Raw genomic sequence first — 13,861 nt, forward strand, 5'->3', positions numbered from 1 at the left:
GCCAAAGAGAACTCATTTTCACACTCTGAGTTCAGTTATCAGGTGGCTCAAATTAAAATGAGAGAGTGCGTTTTGCAGTGGCTAAACAATAGAAGACCCCAAGGCATGGTGTGCTAGTCTGACCTTGAGTGTTGGGCTCGAGGATGCCACTTACAGAATCAGATTTTGAAACAATTATAATAATTTAGTGTTGCAATTACTGAGCTATACATTGTGATTGCTTACAAACAGTAGAATATATAAACATCTTACATTAAACAGAATAGTACAGACATTTAAAATAACTTTATTCAGTTCACTGGTTACCAGTCACTAAGCATTTATACAAAGAAAAATGAAACTGTGGTTACTTCCTAAACTGAAAGCATAGTGCCAGGGAAAGTGGCACACCATTAACATGTCTGCGGAAACATACATGTAGTAGAAAATAGAATAACTCATTTCAAATCAATGAATCTATGAAAACCGAAATAATCATACTAAAAAAGGATCTCAACTTGTATTTTTTGTACACTGACACAACGTTTTGCTGAAATAAACTTATGTCAACAAATTATGTCACTGGACACAATACAGCCAGATGTTGAGGGACTTTAACATGCCCAATTTAAGATTTTATTGCTGCAGTAGTTGCTTATAATATGTGCTTAATTGACAATCTAATGTATATATTAAAGCATTAGTCACATAAATGGTTGAGTACGTATTTGCTGAAGGCAGACACATGATTTTAGCTTATTCATTAGGAGTGAGAGAATTTCTAATAGTCATTTAAATTTTTCATTCGATGTTGAATGTTAACAAGTGATGTTATTCAACAACCTACTCACAATGCTAAACATGGCTTCCAGTGTCTTCCCAAGAACAAGTAAACTACTGAAGAATGTCATTTTATTTAATGCATTAGTTTAATTACATACAACTTTAGTTTGTAAATATGCTCAAAGTTGTATGTAATTTAACTAATGCATTAAATTAAAAAAAGAATGTCATTAGAAATAAGAACATCAACCCATTAACGCTCAAGTATAATCATTAAGCCATTACCAACAGTCCAATTAGTTTAAACAACCAAATTAAAACTATGCAAAAAAGGACAATTTTTAGTTCTTGTCATTGTGCACCAATAATACATTAACACACAAATGCCCACAAATTACGTTATCTTTGTAGAACATTGACCCACTAATGGAAAGATTTGCATCTGTTGTGCTTTTACAGTAATGCAGTTGGACCGTTCATATAAAAACATTTAATCTTTGCATCAGTTAAATTGTATTGTAATTCATTAAATACAATCTTTATTAAAAAAAAAACGAAACTCACATAATATCAAATACGTTCAAAGACATGTCATTTGTAAATGCAGGTAAGTGTCCATCTACATTATTTGTTTAACTGCAGAATTTAGCCCCTTTTGCCATTTCATTCACTTAGGTACCTGCAAAAGCTATTCTGAAAACATGCCGAAAAGGCCACAGTGTGCTCTTCCCTTGAATGCTTACCCAAGAGCCACTCTTGTGGCATTGCTAGATGTGCAATCTACACTTTCTCATAAGATACAACAGCATGGTACAGTTTGAAGGCCACTTTCTATAAATGTCACCTCTTTCTATTAAATTAGAGATGCCCTTTAAGCAGTAGCCTCAAATGATGCAAACCTTTTAGATCAGACAATTTGATTTTAGATCATACTCAGTCGACATAGGTTTGACATCAATTCAGATGAAGAAACCTGATTTGTAAAAACTGCAACAATTTATGCCCTGGAGGATTAAAATAAACGTTTAAACATTAAGTTTAACTGTGTACAAGAACCTTCCATTCCAAAATATGCACCAAAAACTAAATTATTCTAGAGGGCGCTGTGAATGCAAAGCTTCCAGCTCTACAGATCATTGGCAAGGGGAGTCAGTTGGGAAGACAAGTCAGTCCTGGAGGTAAGCAAAGTCCTCAGAAATTGAGCCAATATGTTCACAGCTGGGGCACAGCCAAGTCCCAAGACACATGACACACCAATGTGACTCTTCCTTACACAATCACTTTCACTGACAATCTAGACTGCTATCAGCATCCAGTGACGTTTAATGCTGGATACGTGTTCCATTTAAGCACAAGAATAACTGCACAAGGGAATGTTTTTAACTCTGAACACACCTACAGGGAACATTTTGTTTATGGAAGAATGCAATACTACACAGAAAAGTGACATGCTTTGGAAATGTTCTAAAGCATTCTGGTTTCCACCCTCCAAAAACTTGCCATGAACAGTGCCTCAAACAGCAGCGATCACTGTGGCTGGTGAGGGTACTGTTGCAGACATTATGCAGTCTTCTAGCCCTCAATCAGATCCCCGTGACCAGCCACGACTGCTATAAAAGGAAACAAGCCTCGCAAATACATCCAGGAGGATGGTCTTCACACCTTCCAAAAGGTGCCATTCGCTTTGTGTAATAACGGTAATACTCTATTGAAGTCTGAAATGGAGCATACATATTTCTGAAGGAAAGGCAGCACTCTTACAAACAATGCCAGGGACACAAAAATAATCACAACCATAAAGAAGCTCTTTTGTGTGGAATTACCTTTTCTTTTACCCAAGGAAAGCAATACTTTGTTCTTTATCTTGGGACATTAAACCATATTGACCCGGTATAAGGTATACATGCACTTTTAGGCCCTAATAATATTGCCCTAGATCTGACAGCAGTGAAGATGAATACATCTAGTGACAGAATATGTATACCAAGACCAAATGTGCCTTTTCATAGCACTTTGCTTTGTGCACACCTCAATTTGATTAGGAATAAATCGGCAGTCCAAGTTAGCGTCCATTACAGCGAATGCATTACCCTGGTTTTCTAAAAGCACATCCTTATCGTCCCATAGTACGACCAAAGAAATATGCTTACAGAGGGTTGAGGAAACAGTTCGAGACTCTTCTTTTCCTAGCGAGACAGATTTATGGGATTTCACATTGCATTATTTAAAGGGTCTAGGACTGTGCCCTTTTCAGACTTTCCAGCAGAATGGCATCGATTTGCACATTCAAAGCTTGCAATACATTCAATGTGCATACAGACAGATCTTGCATAGGTAATGCAACCACACTTTGTATCATGGCGAGTAAGAACCCCACAGAAATACCGATCTACCAACTACATTTTAAAATACCATTTTAAACATAAAATACCACATTTCTAGATCAGTTAGTAGAACGAACAGGCAAATGTGCCACAGCTCCATCTGCCAAGCATGGTTCAGTTTGCAGAGTGTGCAGTACAACAAAACACATTTACTGCCAACCCAAGCGTGCCAACTAACTTCATTAGAAACTACAATTGTGTTTCTTGAATTCACTACATTACACCAACAATACCAATTACGTTGTCTTTTGTAACACCAAGAAGTGGGAGCGCTGCCACATTACTGCAAGAACATACACTGCCAACAGCAGACAACACGTGCAATTCTATGCTCCATTGTAGCCGATGGGTGGTTTCTGCACAACACACCTCCATTTTCTATAAAGCAGCAGCAAGTTGAACTTCAAGAGTGGATAGAGGACTTCCAGTTCTTTATTTCTAAGGCACTAACGTGGACATGAACCTTCCCCAAAAGAGCTGGTTCTGGTTCTCACATTAGTTGTTGTATCAGAAAACAGCAAAAAGGACTGGGTGATGCACATATGAATCCTCTAGTGACAAGCTGTGAGACGCTTGGCCAAACATAGCAAAGTGGGCACTTGGAAGTAACCCCCTTACCCCCTGTTCCAGTCCTTGAAATGGGGGCTTAACGCCAGTGCCAACAACCATTATTCCGGCTACAAGAGATGGCAGCTCCATGCTTGACATTACGAGTTGAGGCGCTCAATACAGAACATGGAACAAAGTAGGATTTGTAATAATAGGCACTGGCAGAGGAGACTGTCATGCAGGCAAAGGTGTAAAATAAAATGTAAAAAAGCTGGCTTGAACATTGTGGATTACAGAACATTTACAAGGAAGTTGCTTTTATAAGAGGTTATTGGTTTAAAGTATGGCGACTCAATTGGGGAAAGTAAACTGTGTTCCTGCTCCAGATGCTCGTGTGCCTCAGCTAAGTTCTAAAGAAACACACACATGAATGAGGGTTTCTTGAGAAAGGTGATAACTGGTTTTTAGTGAACATACAATTTGTGTAGGTTGATATTTAAGTAATTCCATTTCCATGCTCATTTCCTTCCTTGGCTTGTCTGCCAACAAGTGTAACAATCTGGGCCTTGTATCACTTCACACAATAAAAGCTGGCACACGAAACTTGGAATGCTGCTGTTCTGGAGCACCTTTTCTAACATTGGATTAAAACAATGCTTCGGTTTCCTCCCAACTCACAGACAGCAACTATTCTAACAGATACAACTTTAAAAAAAAGGGGTAGGAATTAACTTATAATGCACCTTAGTACTGAAAGTGTGCACCAAACCAAAAGGTGATTAAAGGAGCCACGGTAAAGATTATACAGACATGGATTTCCAGTGACATCAGCCATTCCATATTTGCAATTTAAGATGAAAGCCAATAAATACAGATTACTTTTAGAAACATTGCCTTTCCAAGAACCTAAAATGTCTCAAGGAGAGTAAAAAAAAAAGTTAAAAATAATTCCTGCAGACAGTGAAGTGTTACAATAATCATCTATTCCAGAGTGGGCATGGCTTAAAAGAGCATTTCTGAATTAGAAGAAACTATGGACTTTCCAGAATAACAAAAAGGGAATCGTAGATAACGGCTTTAAAATTACAACATTAACACGTTTTAAAAAACCACTAACTGAAAGACAAGGACCGCCAGAGTTCCACAACATACCTTAATAGCAGCAAAAACAAAATGACGAGCACACTTACCTGTAAATGAAAAGCCCTTTCCATGGTGACCAATATATAAAGTAAGTAAAATTAACACCTGTACTGCTCTTAAAAAATTGTGAAGGTCAGCACATGCACTGCATTTAGAAGAAATTAAGTACATTTAGCACACCTAGTACACTCGAACTTTGAAGGCCTGCATTGTATTGCATAAGATGGATCTGGGAGTGGAAATCTTGTGTTGCACCTTATAATACTAGACCACCCATTATGCTTGAAGATAGATGTTGGTAACCCTCTACTGCACTTCTAGATCCGCAAGTGAACCATTGTAATGCTCAGTGGTTATATGCCGATATCCTTGAGATCGCATTTAGTAGATTCCTGTTAATGTTTATAGAACTTGGAACATATTTAGTAAGACTAAAAGCAATAGGCAGGTTACCTTTATAGAGAATCCTACTATCATAGATCCTACGATAGCATGTCTGTCTCGCCTAGATGTCCTAGGACAGTCAGTCTATTGCGCTAAGTAGACTTCTAGGCACTATGGACAGACTACCCTCATGTGTTTACAAGGGTAGTCGGGGTTCTGCAACCACCACCTCCTCCCCCTCTCCTCCACAAATGACGGGATGACACAGTGACATCAAAGATGAGCTCCATCTAAGGCATGCATAAACACACCACTCTGGTGGACATCAGTCACAGGCACGGCTATCCATCCACACACTTTAGAATGCAGTTACGACGATGACAAACTTGGTCTAGCTGGACACGTAACAGCATCAACCAAAACACCAGACTTGCCTGAACACCTCTACCATAAGAATACAGCAACAACGTACGTCAATTTTCAGTCTAGCTTGTCACATATAATCTCTTGCACTAGTGTGCTGTCATGACCTCCTTCAGCACCCATCCTCATGCCTGACCTCCTAGGTGGGCTGGTTAGGCACCAGTAAGCAACCCAATTCCTAATCTTGGCCAACTGAACACATGCACTTTAAGCCTTCTCTGAGAATTCTTCCCATACCTGGACTTTGGTTCCAGAGGGCATTACTACCACAAAGCGTTTTGCAGCCATACAAATGGGAACAGGCGCTATATACATGACAACTACTACATACTCTATTGGCTCAGTAAGTTAATCTCTTATTGAACTTGCATTTCCAAGTACAGAAATGTCCAATTGATCTTACATTTGCTGGCTGGCCAATAAACAAACATGGGGTGGGGATCATGTAGTAAAGAAGAACAGTGCAAAATGGTTTCTACCTTTACACTTGCAGGTAGAATAGAAGCTCAGCATTGGAAGACCAGAGCAGGCACACTAGAGAAGAGCAAACTAACAAGCTGAGCCACTATTACACACAAGGCCCAATATGATGAACCAGACATTGCCAAGATATAATAAGAAATTGATTGCTACCACTGGAACAGTTTTTAGGGGTGCAGACTGCAGCAGGCACTAGGTGACTCAACAGGAGCCATAAACTAAAAAGGCACAAAGAAACCAGCACATGGAAGCTAAGACAACACCAATGAATAAAATTCATGAGGCATCACTTGATGATCCGCAGGTTCTTCCTTTCAAGGAGAAGCAGAGCCAGAGAAATCCAGGCGCTCCCATCTATACAGTTTCTGCAGCCCTTATATTGTTGATTTTGCAGAATTTCTTCTTAAGTGCATCGAGAAATCCATGAACTTTGAACTTTTCTGGTCACAGCAGTGAGCTGGTGTCCACATCTAATATAATGTGACAGTAGTTTCAGCCTTTGGAAGTGAAAGATATTGCACTGACAAGAGCTGGGAACTGTTGTGGTGAAAAATAAGCAATGTTTCAAATCCGATAGCAGCACCATTAACTAGTTCTTGGGCAGAAAGAAGGTTTTCAATTAAATGCAAAAAAATAAATCAGCTTGCATCAGAAATTGCTGCATGATGGCCGACCCTTCATATGTAAAAAGAAATGTAAAAATTAGGCTATTGAGGGGGGAACAACAATATTTTTTTTTAAATGTGTTTTTAGTCCATAACAGAAAATTAAAAGAACGTTCTGTGATGATGGGCAGGATACAAACGGATTTTAAAAAGCCCGCCTGGCACCACACCTTTCCTAACAAAACAAAGATCTAAACTAAGGTGTGTTCTTCCCATGTTGCGAGATCCCAGCTCAAGCATATATGAACATAGCCTTAAAAATGTCAAGTCCAAGGCGCAATAATTTCTAAAGCAGCATCTTGACAACACCATGTGATGAAGGCATGATTTGAGTAGGAATATTTGAAGAGACTGATCCAAACTCCAGCCGTTTTGCTAGCCTGTGAACAAAAATAAAAACATTATGAAGAACATGTTTCAACTAAAGGTACAATCAAATAAATATTCTAGGCATCAAGAGTGGCAATAGACAAAACATGTAAAAAACAAAATGAGAAAATCCCTTCCCTGTAATAGTATTTTTACAGCTGGTCTAATCTGGCGGTGCAATTTAATTGTTTTTTTTCAAGCTAGAAAACATGTAGATGTTAGGTAAGATTTTCATATCAATGATAAATCTTCCTGACCTGTGTCAACGCCAGAACTTGTTGCTTTGACTAAATGTTAGGTAATAACTGGTGCAGTCACACAGTGTGAGACTACACAACACTTATCTGCTTGATATTAGGTAACTCACCTTTTTGTATAGGTCTGTACTGCATATAATATGATATTTGTATCGTGCTCATACACAAGTGTTTCAGAGCACAATAAGTTGGTACACAAGGTGGTAGTGAGACTGAGCAGCCAGGCCTATCTCAAGAGGGGTAAATGTGGACTGTACAAATGAAATCCGTAAATACAAGCAATTTACACTCAAGGTTTCTGTTATAAATTGTTATTTATTTAACATCAATTTTTAAATAAGTATTCTTTAAAAAGGCAATTTGTTGTAACCATGTAAAAATACTTTAAAATCACAAGTTAGTGGATAAGGAACAAGTTACTTACCGTAACTATTGTTCTCCAGCATGGGTTTGGCATGGATTCACATGCTCATGAATATTCCCAGTCGCCAGGCCAGGAATGCTCGGTAAAAGAAAAAACTGTTTCACTTTCACCTACAAACTGTCTTTCTCCTATAAACCAATCACTAAGCTCGTGTCATACTGCCCTCAGCCAATGACTACCCTCTCCCTAAGCCCATTCTCTGGTGGCCATCTTCAGATTTGGTAGCACATAAAGTGGCAGTAGGACCAAGAAGAGGGGCAGGGGGGGTGTATGGAGGGAGGGTTTTGCATGTGAATCCATGTCAGACCCATGCTGGAGAACATTAGTTACAGGTAAGTAACTTGTTCCTTCTCCAGCATGGGATCTGGCATGGATTAACATACTTATGAATAAAGAATACATAGCAGTACAACCATACACAACCACTGGAGGTGACAAGGCTCAACGGAAGCAAATACTCAAATACTCTTACCTCCAGTACAAGCTCACCTTCAAGCGAACAGGTTGCGTAGCACTGCTTGTGATTCTGAAAAGTGATTTTAAAGTATATTTACATGGTTACAACGAATTGCCTTTTTAAAGAATGCTTATTTAAAAATTGATGTTAAATAAATAACAATTTATAACAGCAGCCTTGAGTGTAAGTTACTTGTATTTATGGATTTCATTTGTACAGCTCACATTTACCCCTCTTGAGATAGACCTGGTGTACCGGAAGATTGCTGACAGATGCACCAAGATGGAGGTGTGCGCCAGCCCCACCTTGGCCAAGGACAACAAGTACGGAAGAATCTGCAGGGCCGTGACCCTCAGAGGGTTGATCTTCTGCATTCGGCACCACATCGAGAAGCGTTTCATATTGTGCCCGCAGCAATTCAGAGTCGATGACGCTCTGGCCCTAGCAAGGACCTCCCTGCAGTCTGCCGGCAGCTCGTACCCTCCAAACTTTAAGACTGCAGGAGCCAACCCTTCAGGTTCAGTGATCCTGGGTCCTGATGTAGGACTGCCCCTACTTCTCTGGGGAACAGATCCACAACCACCACCAGCTTGACCGGTGGCGACGCTGACATGCTGAGAAGATCCGGGTACCAAATCTGCTGCGGCCATGGCGGGGGCGACGAGAATCATCCTGCATCGGCACAGTTTGAGTTGATTGATGACTCACAGCAGGAGAGGCAACGGGGGAAACGCATACAGGAACATGCCTACCCACAGGAAGGAAAACGCGTCCCCCCCATGCTCCTCGGCTGATGGACCTGCTGGCGAATCTCTGGCATTTGGAATTCGTCACAGTCTGAACTGGATGGGCCCCAGCTGGCCCATAAGACTGGGGGGTCTCCAAACAGCCCTTTAAGATGAGGAGCAGCACCCTCGAGATAGATGGGGATTCAGATTCATACTCTTGCACCAAATAATAATGACAACTCAATAGTTTGGCAAAGGGAGTCTGTTTAATGACAAGTACAAAAAACGGGGAGTTCAATGAACATCAGCAACCGCTCGATCTTCCTTCTCGCTTAAACTCCAATTAATTTCAGAAAAAACACAATATTTATACCAAAAACTCCTCATTGACGCGTAATCTTAAAAACCTAACATGCAACGTGATTGGTTATAGGAAGGTAACGTTAACATAGGTACTATATCTGTATATGGTAACAGGGAGAGGGGATTGCATAATCAATGTCAGGTGGGGCAACTAAGTCCTTCCTCGAAAATGGCCATTGTAAACATCAATAAAAATACGACGTCTCATTGGTCCTACTTAATATAGGACACTAGATTACACGGTCCACTATGATTGGGTTGACATCAACCCCACTCATACTTTTCCACTTGCGCTTCGCAGCATGCAGCATAACCAGCCAGGAGCAGAGAGTTTGTCTGCACCCCAGCTTCCCTACAATTATGTTAGTCATTCATCACCTCAGTGGTCATGTGTCAATTACTGCTTTGTAGTTTGGGCTCCGGTCTGCTTCTTGTTCTGAGAAAGTTAAGGAGTATGGGTATGGTAGGGCTCAATGTGTATTTGTGAAAGTCGCATCCCTTTCTGCCTGCCTTGTCACATGAGTAGGACACTGTGAAATCAACCTCCTCTTCATGCAATTTTGTGTATTTGATTTAATTCAGTCTTCTAACATCTGTGGCTTATCTAGACCTTTCTGAACAGGATACTCTTCTTTTTCTCTTAAATTGTATCCATTGTTGGCCTATTCCAGCCCGATACAACTTTGTCTTCTTGGCATGGTTACCTTCAGTTGTGTTTCTTTCTGTCTTAATTCTCGATTTGTTTGCTGCAGCAGTCTCCTCTTGAGACATTTAGTAACCTTTGTTCAATTCTGATCATGTGCATAGTGGATTTTCACTCATCTATAAAGTGCTTTTGAGGTAGATATATGTATAGTTGGTGCTTGCCGCAATCTAATTTACTACTAAGCATAAGCAAGCTTCACAATTTCATTGCTTCTTGCGGTTTTTTGCATCTGTACACGTTTAAAGTAACTTAATATCTTCATCGTGCATATGGCATAAGTGTCTTCATCTTGAAATCAACCGTTTCACCTTATGCTCAAGATGTCACTTATCCATGGTATTTCGTCTGTCAGTATTCTCAGGTCATTATATCTTCTATATGTGCCTCAGTCTAATTTCTTATGACATCACCATTCATCTTCCTTTATTATCTTCTTGGCTTCTTCGGGTATTACATTCCGACAAACGCCCTTTTGTCTTGCCTGTAGATATGGTCTTCTCAATGGGTATCTTACTGTCCAGGTTTTCTTAGGTGTCGGTACTTCAATAGGTGCTGTTACTCTGATAGGCACTGGGCTAAGCCCAACTGCGGCTCTCTGCTGGTTTATCTCTTCTCCATACGTCACATATTTTGGCGTGAATGTTCCTGGTACTTCAAAGGGGCGGCTGGAGTGGGGATGGTGCTTGGCACTTCCTCTTCAAGTTGTAAAGAGAGCAATCTTGGGTCTGCCCCATTTTGGGAAGAGGCTGTCCACTTGATCCTGCCGAAGTTCCCACTCGCGGCAAGAACGCAGCTCCCTGCTGAGGGAGTCTACGATGGGTGTTCTCGACTCCCGCCAGGTAAAAAGGAATGACGAACATCCCCAGGGCGACAGCCCAGTGCCACAAGTCTTGCACCTCTCTGGAGAGCACCGAGGATCTGGTACCCCCTCTCTCCCTGCTTCCTGATGTGGAACATTCTAGTGGTATTGTCTGTGAAGACCCTCACCACCTTGCCCTTGAGGAATGGAAGGAATGACTTGAGGTCCCAGAAAACTGCCTGCAGCTCCAGGATATTGGTGTGGAGATCGCTCTCCTCCGGTAGCCACAGGCCTGTGGCATGGAGATGTCCGGTGTGGGCTCCTCAGCCCTCCATGGAAGCATCTGCGGTGACAGTCTCCTGGTATGGGGGGGCCTCTGGAAATCCATGCCCCTGGTAATGCTGGAGCGCACGCCCCACCACCTTATCGCTCGACGTACCTCATTGAGAACAGTCTTTTCTGCAAACCTTCCGGACCCCTGTATCCACCGCACGTCCAGGAATTCCCAAAGGGGTCGCTTCCGCAACCTGCAGAGCCAGATTAGGTAAATGCACAATGACATCATGCCGAGCAGTGACTTGATGGTCCGTTTCATGCATGACGGTCTTCAGTGCCAACCGCTGTTGCACCTTGCCCAGCATGGCTGCTATCCTTGCTACCGAGGGGGCCGCCAGGCAGGAGACCGTGTTGAGCTTGGCCCCCAGGCACAGCATGTTCTGCAATAGTATCAAGCAGGATTTTGGAAAGTTGAGTGAGAACCCCAGATCCGTCAGCAGCCCGACAGTCCTCTCTGTGTGTTCAACGGCTACTTGCCTGGACATGGCGCAGATGAGCCAGTCGTCGAGGTACGGGTACACATGTATCCCTTGTAGACACATATGGGCCGCCACTGGCGTCAGGCACTTCGTGAACACCCTGGGCGCCGACTTCAGTCCGAAGGGAAGGGCCTTGAACTGGTAGTGTCTTCCATGTACCAAGAAGCACAGGAACTTCCGAATCTTCTTGTGAATGGGGACGTCGAAGTATGCGCCCTCTAGATCCAGCGACAAGAAGAAGTCTCCTTCCTCCAGTTGGAACAGCACGTGCTGCAACTTAACCATCCTCAATTTTTGGAGTTTGAGGTATTTGTTGACGCGCCACAGGTCTACAATGGGCCTCCAGCCCCGGTCTTCTTTATCAAGAAGTATCTTGAGTAGACTCCGGAGCACCCAAGTCGCTTTGGAAAAAAACTCTACCGCCCCCCCCCCTTTTTTTTTAGCATGGCCCGTACTTCCTGCAGGAGCTCAGGGATGTGCTGCTCATGCCGGTCCACCGGTGGTATCCACGGACACTTCTAATGGAACTCTAGACTGTGTCCGTGGGCGAGTGTCCATCACCCATTGGTCAGTGGAGATCTTTACCCACTCACTGATGAAGCCCACCAGCCAGCCTCCCATCGGAGAGCATGTGTGGGGACCCGACGTCCTGGCCGGGTCAATCTTGCTTCAGGGCCTGCATGCCACCTCCACCGAAAGCCTTGGAGCATCCCCTGTACGCCTCTTGGGTCGTGGACAGGGAGGGATGACGGTACGAGGACTCTCCACCGAACCCTTTCGAAGATCTGCCCGATTTACCGCCAGAGGCACGAAAGGATGGACAATGCTGCTGAAGAGTGCCCAGGGCACGGGCCGTCCCCATGTCAGTCTTAATCTCCTGCATCAATTCGTCGATGGCTTTACCAAAGAGGTTGGTGGCCTTCAACCTGCCACAACAACAGACATAGACACCGGTCCCCATCTGTCGGAACCCTGGATTCGTCTGCACCACCTGGACCTTCGGCAGCTGGTCACATACCTTTCCCCGCACCTTCTGTCTTCTCTGGCTTCTCCCGCAGCTTCCCTGGGTTAGCCGATTTCCTCTTCGAGGAGGAGCTTGAGCGATGACTGGAGCTGGAGGTAGATGGCGAAGATGAACACGCCATGTCTGTCGCGGAACCTACTTGCGCGGCAGCCCCAAAGGAAACGGCCTTGCAGCGCTTGGCCTTGGCTCCCATGGATGGAGCGTCCTCAAAGGACTTAGAAGCACGTTCCTCAGACCGGCCGGTCCTGCGTGAGGCATGCTCCCACTTGTTGCATGGGGTAGAGGCCTTGGCGTTGACCCACGCCGCCAACCTACTGTAACGATCCTTGACACTGCGCTTTTCAAAACCCAAGGCAGATTTCACAATCCGCTTACCTGTGGTCTGGATGGAGACTGTAGAGGCACTGTGAGTGTGTGTCCTCCACAAACACGTTCCTCAATCCGAAGCTGGAGCAGAGCTCGAAGAGGGAGCCTCCCTCTTTCTCCTCCAACATGGTCCAGAGTACAGTGTAGGCCCAATGGGTTTCTAGAAACATCGATGAAACTCTCGATGATCCTCGCCCTTGAGGGGCATTGAAAGATGCCGACAAACGGATCCCCATTTGCCGGTCAAGGAACGAAGAGCACACTGTCTATATTTGACAAAAATAGAAACTTTATTTTACCGAAAAAGCACAAAAATGTAGACAAGCTTGGAGCAAAACACAAGGACTCCCAACACTTGAACATGCTGTAAAAATATGAAGATGGCTGCCAGAGGAGGGCTTAGTGAGAGGGTGGTCATTGGTTGGGGGCAATATGACCCAGAGCACAGCGATTGGTTTATAGGAGAAAGACAGTTTCAGTGAAAGTGAAACTTTTTTTCTTTTACCAAGGATTCCCAGCCTGACAGGGAATATTCATGAGCATGTGAATCCATGGCAGACCTCATGCTGGCGAATCTTTGGATATGCTTCCTACACAATTCCTACACCCTGAGGTGACTTCAATCAAAAGGACAGTAATGGCATTTATATAGCACACTAGTTATACTTTGCAGATTCTGGAGGTTGCAGAACGGGAAGGAAAACAGGCTAGACAGTTTCTCAGTAAATGTAAGGACAACTAAATCTTCCAATGAAATCTAGAT

At 43.1% G+C, this 13,861-nt stretch overlaps 1 protein-coding gene across 1 annotated transcript in view; it reads right to left on the minus strand.

Moving 5' to 3' along the window:
- Window positions 1-270: 270 nt before the first annotated feature.
- The window catches only part of NDE1 (nudE neurodevelopment protein 1), a 225,811-nt gene continuing 212,220 nt past the window's right edge, over window positions 271-13,861 (minus strand). The window contains exon 9 of the mRNA XM_069647124.1: window positions 271-7,170. Coding sequence (XP_069503225.1) covers window positions 7,077-7,170 — 94 coding nt within the window. The 3' untranslated portion in view covers window positions 271-7,076. The remainder of the gene's footprint in view (window positions 7,171-13,861) is intronic.

Source organism: Ambystoma mexicanum, chromosome 2q (genome assembly GCF_040938575.1).
Source record: "Ambystoma mexicanum isolate Mex_15411 chromosome 2q, UKY_AmexF1_1, whole genome shotgun sequence".
Lineage (NCBI taxonomy): Eukaryota > Metazoa > Chordata > Amphibia > Caudata > Ambystomatidae > Ambystoma > Ambystoma mexicanum.